The sequence below is a fragment of the Magnolia sinica genome, chromosome 11 (assembly GCF_029962835.1).
Source record: "Magnolia sinica isolate HGM2019 chromosome 11, MsV1, whole genome shotgun sequence".
Taxonomy (NCBI): Eukaryota; Viridiplantae; Streptophyta; class Magnoliopsida; order Magnoliales; family Magnoliaceae; genus Magnolia; species Magnolia sinica.
Genome location: NC_080583.1, coordinates 80,930,298 through 80,939,914, shown reverse-complemented (window position 1 = coordinate 80,939,914; position 9,617 = coordinate 80,930,298). Strand labels below are relative to the sequence as shown.

At 39.6% G+C, this 9,617-nt stretch overlaps 1 protein-coding gene across 2 annotated transcripts; it reads right to left on the bottom strand.

Moving 5' to 3' along the window:
• Positions 1-2,913: 2,913 nt before the first annotated feature.
• LOC131219483 (zinc transporter 2-like) lies at positions 2,914-9,156 on the bottom strand. Of its 2 annotated transcripts, none has more exons than XM_058214644.1 (4): positions 8,631-9,156; positions 7,683-7,741; positions 5,380-5,509; positions 2,914-3,536 (listed from the first exon to the last, which is right to left on the bottom strand). In XM_058214644.1, exons 1-4 carry the CDS (start codon positions 9,088-9,090, stop codon positions 3,142-3,144), a joined length of 1,044 nt encoding a protein of 347 aa, XP_058070627.1. In that variant the 5' UTR covers positions 9,091-9,156; the 3' UTR covers positions 2,914-3,141. The 2 variants fall into 2 exon arrangements, with proteins under 2 accessions (XP_058070627.1, XP_058070628.1); XM_058214645.1 differs by having other exon boundaries at positions 8,634-9,149.
• Positions 9,157-9,617: the final 461 nt, after the last annotated feature.

Sequence of the window (9,617 nt, the reverse complement as noted above, 5' to 3'; positions counted from 1 at the left end):
AGGAGACAGGGAATGTATACACATAAAAAAGTACCACCAAATCAAAAATGGGAATCATCGGTCAAATGCATTTGTATTAAGGAGATAGAGAATGTATACACACTGCACTTTTTTATGGCATTACTATCAAAATTTTAAATCCAAACAGCGGCATCAATGTATTTGGGTGATGATTAGACATTAAAGATATTTAAAATTGTCGTCATGTTGGTGATGAAGGATAGCATTTGGTAACTCGGATTGACTTTGGTTTCATTTATCACCACAAGAAACAGTCTTGACAAACCTATATACAGCTTGGTTAGAAATAGAAGGCCAACGATTCAATGGCTATGATGATTATTTGATTAAACATGATCTTTGCATGGTGCCCCATGAAGTGAGGCCCAAGCCTAAATGGACCGTCCAGATTGTCTGATGTCTCATAGATACGAATATCTCAACGCCTGCTCTAGTGAAAAAGCTCTTAATTTGCTTTGATTCCTCTTGTAGCACATCTGCAAGTCATCTCTTCCCTTGATCCAAGTCGCTGAGTCTTTTAACCATGGGCTTAATCGTTTGTAACCGTTGCCTGTTTAGGTGGACCACAAATTCGAGCATGGAAGAAGTGTCTCTCTCTCAAAATGTAAACAAGTATAAATATATCGGAAGTAGGAGTGGGATTGAGAGTCCTAAGCGGGGATTAGAAGGTGGAGAAGCACATAATCTTCAATTCAAACAAAATGGGGCCCACACTTCACTAATCCAGACCGTTGGAAGATCTTAACCTTCAATCTTTTGACTTTTTTACAATTGATCGCCTGCCATTGCTCTCTTCTTTGCCTATTGCAGGCCACGAGTTTGAAAGGTTATGATGGTCCCATTAAAGATATATTTTTTTTATATTTTGAGCACGGTCCACCCACGATGGGACACTAAATGATCAGCAGTCCGGAATGGATTCCTAGACCAATGGTCTCACTTGTCAGAATTGAGAAACCATGTGTACGGATTATTCCGGTTGTGTTGTTAGTTATGATCCAACCATTCTTTTTTTTTTTCTTTTTTTTCTGCCAATCATGTACCATTTGTAGAATATCCTATCCGTAGAAATGGTGAGCCATAACATGGTAATTACCCGATAGGAAAATCAGGTCCATCTACTCGTTAGGGTGGGCCACGACTGTATGTATATTCCTGCTTTCCATTCCTGATTTTCATACCAGGAGATCATCATGGTATAGCCTACCTTTTGTAACGACAGGACATTCTTCATATGTGACACTGGTGGAGAAAAAAGGCTGTATCATTACACCTTTTCACCTTCTAAATCCGCTCTTTCCTTGTAGTCGGTGGAGATTGAGGGGAACAAAACAATCATGCAGAATCGATTTTTTGTGGGGCCCACCAGTTGTGTGTGTGGCAGGTTGATCCAATCAACAGGTGAGCATGCTCCCAAAAAATTAGGCAGATCCAATAACCATCAGGTGGGCCAGTACTACTGAACAATGGAAAACACCACCCAATGGTCTCCTAAATCAGTGTGGGGCCCACTGGTGAGCATCACATCCAACCGTCAACAAAATTCAGTCTGAACTAATCAAGATGCGAGCGTTGCACGTCTTTTTATTCAGTGGTCCACGTGGTGAACCGATTGGCTACCAACCGAAACCGTTATCCCAACCATCTGAAGAATAATAATAAATAAATAAAAATCCTTCCACAGTTGGAGATGTTGCTGATTTCCATCCCATACTTAAGATCGTCCAAACAATCTGATTTTTGGCCTGTCCCATTCATTATTGGACCGACTGAAATAAATGGTCCAGATCCCATCACAGCCACCCATGTCTCCAGAGGTGCGCACTGCCTACAGCTTGAAAGTAAGAATCCAGTAGAAATATTTCTTACAACTCCCATCTAGAAAGCAAAGTTATTGTAATTAAATCTGATAGCGCATCCAAACAGCCGCTTAAAATACTCACATTACATACGTTATATTCCAAAATTTATCATCATACATTTGAACCACAAACAACACTATTTTCCGAGCATAGCAACACAAAAATTTAGATTTTTTTTTTTTTTTGTTTGTTTAAATCTCCTTGGGGTCATTATACAACACTGGCAAAAATCTGTGGTTTTGTCGTACAAGTGGGGCTCATGGTTCGGCACTACCAACCATTTCAGTGATGTCCATGGGCCATGATATTTAAGCCCTTCAATTGGTGAGCAGCACAATCCATATTCAGCCATAAAAGGATCTACCATTCTGAATGCAAAGACCAAGTACGAGAGGGCCCATATCACCGAAAAAAGAGAGAAGAGGCCGTTTGGTGGAAGGCTTTTGGGGCACGTTTGGTTGCCACTTCTAAAAAATGAGTTCATCTCATTTTAGCTAACAGCAATTACGTATTAGAGATCATAGTGTATATAAACTATTGGTTATATTTTTTTTTATCCCTACCAAAAAGCATCTGTAATACATAATTAGAGACTAAATAAAATTCTCTAAAATTCGCTGGGTCAACTTTAAACTTGGTCGAGTTGACTAGAACATCAAATCGAGTCAATTGAAGTTTTCAGGTTTCCAAACAATGCTTTACAAGCAATCATGATCTCTAATACATAATGATTATGAACTAAAATGAGATGATCTCATTTTTTGGTGCCTACCAAACAGGCCCTTAGCTTCCTTCTTCTTCTTTTGACTATGCTTTGGTTTGTTCATGACAAAAATTATATTACATCTATGAACTTATTAGCAATTCGGATACATATAAACACAATTTCATCAACACAGATTGCCCCCAATGGTGTGAGTGAACAAACGGCCAAGATCAGTGAATGGCCATGCTACATGACATTTAAAAGCTTTGGGGGCATTGCTAATAATGTCCCCATTAAGGCAGGGACATTATCATTTTCCACATGTATAATTAAAACAACATCTGTAATATATTAAGAACCATTTCTCTGAAATTTCTGACTTACATCATGCATATAACTAGAAAGTGCACTGATTTTTCTTTACAGGAGAGAGATTTATGGAACCTGATTAGATGGGCTCCACACTTTGAGATTCTGAACATTCCCTTTCTGCTAAGGAGAAGTCATCTCAAGGGAATACGAGGGCTTCAGGGGACCATCTCAGCCCAAGGGTCATGTGTCCCAAATCATCACAACAGCAATGACCCCAATACCCAATGTCACGGCCAAGAACTTGTAAAAAGGAGCGTCGACCACGACAGGTCTCTGTGGTGTGAATCCTTTGGAGAGTAGATGGTTTATCGAGACGTATACAAAAACCCCAGTAGCAATACCCATCGAGATGGCGTATATCCAGTCAGCCACAGCCCCCTGTGTTGTGGCATCTATTACAATGCCGATGACAACCCCGACAGGGCTGGAGATGGCAAAGGCGAAAGCATAGGCTGCACATGATAAGAAAGGGCGGCCAGGAATCATCCGCAGGAGAGCTATGCCCATTGCAATGGCAGCGAATATCTTGTGTAAGCAAACAGTCCATAGGGCTTTCCAAGCATCTCCTTTAGTCTCTGTAATCCGACAATGCATGAAAAGAAGAGAAGAAAAGGTTGTTAGCTACTGAGTAATGGTTCCACAACGAATGAAGGATTGCACACTGTATATAGCTGGTTTTTAGAATTTATTCAGGACAAATCATAGCATTTTAAGATGTTGAAGGTAGGAACCACACACTGTGTCGCCTACTAAGGAATAAAAGATCTAACTATTCAAGAGTTGGGGCATGGATTAGATAGCGGTTTTGGAGTAGAGTCGCTTGGAGACCGAAAACCGCTACTTCACCCCATATCAGTCAGCTTCAGTCCCATTTCCGGCTGGTGACTTGCATCATTTCAGAACGGAACTGATACGATTCGGACAAAGCTGACTCATACTGGACAATTTTTAAATATGGTCCTAGGTTTTGCATGAAAAAATATTGATGAGTGGCCATTGTGACAAATATAGCCGAGATTCTAAAAATCTCGTGATTTTATCAATCAGATGATATTTTCATGAGACTTTCAGAATATCAGCATTTTTTATTTTTATTTTTTGCAATTTTATTGTGAGATTTTCATTATAATCTCATACAGTTGGATTTTTACCACCCATTTCCTCATATGAGGGTGGTCCAACCAGCGAGTGGACTGTACTGCCCTATGGGTCACAGTTGGCACCACTTAATGATTGGCTCAGACTTTGAACTCATGTGCTTATGCTGTGATGCACATCATCAACCTCTTATTGCATATCATAGTTCTAAAACCCAGTGACCTGACTCAAAATTCAGCCAAGTTTACTTGACCTGATGAGATTTCGAGCCAACAACTTGAACTGAGTCACGCTGGAAAATGTGTCTTTACAAGAAGTAAGAGGCCAGAATTGAACATGTAACCTCTCTGCGAATATCTACCATATCAAACCAGCTTTTGCAAGTGCTGGCTGTTTGAAGTTTCTTTAGTTTGTTTATTATTTATCCTCACACAACTGTGTAATAATATTTACAAAATAATTAAATTAATTATTAGGTATGGGTTGAGTCAAGTAAAGATTCGCCTGGGTTGAGTCAAGTAAATACTCACCTGAGTTGAGTCAACAAGACCCGGCTGAACATCGAATCTAAGTTCTCGAGTTTTTGAACATGTCAGAGTTTCTCTGATGGCAACTCACTATTAGGATTTTATAATGAGGATGGTGTTAGTAGCTTCCATTGGCCTTCCATGTACACTCAACAGTCCCATAAAGTGGCACGCATGAAGAAGATGAGATCTGTACACCATGCATCTAGTGGACCTGTTATGGATGGTATGATGGACCATACAAAAATCACATTGCACCAGACAATACAAACTGCTGATTGCAGGACCTTTTAAGGATCACGAATGGTCGGTTGAACCAGCAGACCAAAATTAATGGGCAAAGGTCCTCCAATAAGTTGATAGGATCATCAGACCACTGCAATTTTTGGGGTAAGCCCCTCCATGATAGCACACACCAGCACAGATCTCATACAAGTCTGCCTTTATGTATGGGGTAGAGTGTAGAGAAAAGGGCCCATTAGGATGTATTGTCGATTGTTGACTGCTCAAGATACCTGTAATTGTCGTTTCCTCAAAAACCAATCAGATTGGGTTTTCAGGTCTAGTCAATTTGTCACCTAAATCATAGGTGACTACCAAACCGGCAATTGCAGGTGGTATCCAAACAGGGCTCAAAACCCTCATTTCAGATTGATGCAGGGGTTTCGTCTCCAAACACCACTTTTGACACTGTCAAAACAGCATAAAAAATTCACAAACAGATTAACCTTTCTCTGAACTGCTAGCATGCTTTGCAAGGCAGTTGCATCTTTATGCATGTATCTCATCTTACCTGCAACTCCAATTGCAATGCCCTCAAATACAGAGTGAAAACAGAGCGCAACAATCAGCAAAACGCTATCACCGAATGAACCAACCGTAGGAAGTGGTTTTATAAATTGAGTTTCCCTTCCGTCATTGACCTGTAGAGACATGCATGCCAAGGAACGTTCAGAAGTAATAGGCAAAGCAATGGATACCTGATTACACATCTACTATCAGAATTATGGTATCAATTGATTCAATTCACTAATGCCTTGAACAAAATAATCACTAATCATTCAAATTTGTAGTGTGGTTATCAGAAGATTAAAACCTGTGCCATTCTATAATTACTCTCCAAAATCTATTATGCATGCCATAACAGAAACTATCGAGCACTTCAAAATCAAAATCAAAAGATTTCTGGTAAAATGTAAGGTCACACATTAATTGAGTTGTAATATCTGGGATTACCACTTTCTTATGATTTCTTAATTTACTTTGAAAATCAGTGACAACCCATAATTAGGAAGCATAGACAAGAGTCCTGCAACAGACATGCATATAATTATTTCACGGGCTTTCCAACATAGTTTCAGATATTGATCAGACACTATAAAGACTTGCAGACCAGCATCATCCCAATCAAATATTGGAGCGGAAGCAAAAGTTCTATAAAACATATGGAAATTGAAACGTACAAATAAAACTCACCACCTTCTAGACTTGACTGCATTACATAACTCAAGAAACTGGATGACTTAGTCAAAATACTCCCATCTAGTTTGGGAATCAAGCCCTCAGTACAGGAATGTATGGCGGTATGCATTAGGATTATAAAGGATTGAATTCTGATTAAATAAAGGGCACCATGATGAATTTATATAAGTCATGGCTAACTTGGTCAACTTTAGACGGAAAGATCCAAATATTTAGGAATAGGCAAGTCACTCTATCACTCCATGATGGGTGCGCATCAATAATACAAAATGCACGCCTTTTACAAGTATGCACATCAAACACAGAGGCATATGCATTTACACGGCATCTGCGAGCACATATAATTTTGCTGGTAATCTGAGCTGCAACACTGAAAATGCTGCAGAACAGTGAAGTGTTTTTGCATGGATCAAGTTGTGTAGAAATAGCTTTTAAAAAACAAGCGTTTTACCATGTTTGCTATTTTGGTGTCTATTCCTATGAAAGTCAATTTCCAACGTTTGTTTATGCTACGACACAAGGGTGAAATTTGATTTCAATCTAATTTTTTACTTGGAAGCATTGTTTGTACACATCCATGCGGAGTTGACTGTATGCATACACCACATGTAAATGGGCCCTACGATAAACAGCAGCAGCATGAGACCCTCTGTATGGGGGTCTAGAAAACGGACATAAAAAATTGGACGATGGCAAGAATGGAGTAACCATATTGATTATACTAGAGAAAGGTCCAATCATTGATAGCTAATGTTCATTGTGTGGGGAACACCCTTAATGGCCTGTTCCTCTCAAATCACTTCCATGGGATGATCCTAACCATCAGATCAATGGCTATGGAAATAGATGATCCATACTGATTATGCTAGAAAAGATCTGATCATTGTTATGGACCACCCATCATTTGGGCCCACCCTTGATGGCCCATCACTATCAAATCACTTTGATCAAATGCTCCTATCCATCCAATCAATGGTTATGGAAATGGATGATCCATATTGATTACACTCAAAAAGGTTTGATCATTAATATGGACTGTCTATCAAGTGGGGTGCACCATCGATTGCCAAGTCCTTTCAAATCACTCCAGTTGTATGATCCGAACCATCCAATTAGTGGTTTTGGGAAAATAGATGGTCCATATTTGGTATACTAGAGAAGTGCAAGCATTGATGGACCATCTACGATGCGAAATCTACCTTTGATTGCCCATCCTTCTAAATCACTTCGCTTCAATGATCCTAACTACCCAATCAGTGGGTTGGGAAATATTGAGCACGAAGGGGTCATTTGCATAGGAAAATGTTTCCTTGAGGGATGCGGAAATATTTTTTGAAAAAAAAATAATTTGAAAGGTGGCGTGAAATAAAATGCGCATTTGCATACAAAAATTGGCCCATTTGAAAAAATTTTCATAAGATAATTAACAGACGCAAGTGGGAAAATGTTTGCTTGTGAAAATATAAATTCACATATGTACATATGAGGGCAAACAAACACAATTAATATTCACTTTCACAGACTACACAAGAAATTCTAAGTCCGCACGATGCCAATTTCATTTCAAGTTAACAGCATATAAGCTCACAAACATGCAAGGCAACCATATCTCACCTGACCATGAGATTGTGAGTATCCACCATTACCACTGACTTTACTTTGCTGAACACTCCCTGCAATGAAAAGAAAAATATAATAAAATGACTTAGTGAATAAGAGAAAATGGATAGAAACTTTAGTAGGTCCACAAAATACCATATGAACACAAAAGTTGCCAGCACTACATGTATTTTCATTACCCAATGATGTGTGGGCGGATTTGATTCTTTAAAGAACAAATGCTTTCCAGCCAAATCAAGAGCAACAAGGTTCAAGTTGAAACAAAATTTTCCATGATTTGGGGTGGAAATCTGCCTCTTTTAACTTAAAATTTTGAAAGAACGAATAGTAGGAGCAGCCCAGACAGATAATTCTATAATTCTTATACATGAAAACTCTGGATACATGAAATTTCGAATGGCTTCATAGAACATACCATATATAATATGGTATTAACTTAAGAATCCAAATCTATGATTTTCAATCCCTGATATTTTCGTTTTATCAGTTGTGTTTGGCCACCCAGAATTTCAATCCTGACAAATCCAGAAACTGTGTTTGGCAACCTGGATTTTCAAAAAGGCCACTTCGTAGAGAGGAGGAGAGAGCTGTTACGAACAGTTAGAGATGATTGAAAATCCTTGAATTTTGCAACCCACCTTTTAGGACACAAAAAAGGCCCTCTTTTGAGGAATTTTAATTCTAGGTGGATTTGAAATCCACCAAAACCCACAGTGCCAAACAAAACTTGGATTCAAAATCCATGATTGAAAACCCTAACTGCCCAATCACTTCAAAATCATATCTACCCCATCCATCTCATCAAAATACAAGCTTTCTTTCAATCCAATCAGATAAACAAAAAATAAAACAAAAAACATCAACATCCTCAAAATTTAAAAATTCAAAAATGACAAAACGCAATAAAATTAGAGAGGGAGAGAGAGAGAGAGAGGGAATCACCACCTCCGTTTTCCACATCCCTTCCACTGCCACTCTTCGCATAAACATGCGAGATAACGCAATCCGCCATCATCGTCATCAAATACCCAGCGCAAGCAAGCATGAACGCAAACGGATACTCGACATCCGTCAGATCCCCGAACGTTCCCGCCGAATCACTGAGAAAATGCATCAGGGCTGTCCCTAAGAACACTCCCCCCGCGAATTGCGTCCCCAGCAAGAGGAACCCCTCATTCCACTTGAAGAAGTAGGGCGATACCCCACCAGCAAAGGTCCCGACGAGGACGATGATCAAGCACCAGATCTTGACGAGAATCAGTGGCCTCGATCTCAGATCGTGACCGTCCGATGCCGCATCCGCGTCGCCATCGTCGTGATCGTGGGATCCACCGTGAGAGAAGACAGAGATGGAGAGGGAGAGGAGGATGAGGAGAGAGAGGAGGAGAGATCTGTTGGCCATGGCTGTGGAGAGACGGAAAATGCATTTGGAGGATTTTCTACGGTTTAAATAGGGTTAGGGTTTTGTAAGATGCAGTACAGATGTAGTAGAGAGAGAGAGAGCGATGTTTTGTACTGCGGAGAGAGAGAGAGGGATGAAATAGAAGGGAGAGAGTACGACAGATATTTACAGGCAGGTTCGATGGCTAGTTCGATTTTGGCGGGAAGCGAATACCGTGCATTTCGAGAGCACGGAAGGTTCGGTACGTTAGCATGTTTGACATGATCGGAACCGTTCATTCATCAGGACTAGTTAGGGCTGGCAATGGATATCCGTTTATCAAGTTGACCCAAGAAAATCGAATTAGGATTAACCGATTATCGGAGTTCTAATCAGATTGTGGTCCCCAGTTACACAAGGTAATTTTTATAAGTTATCCGATTAATAATATTTTTAATTAAAATATTAAATAATGATAGTGATGGATTGATTGATTTTTACCACAAAATCCCTCCAAAATCTGATTTTACTAAATAATGCTCCGGCTA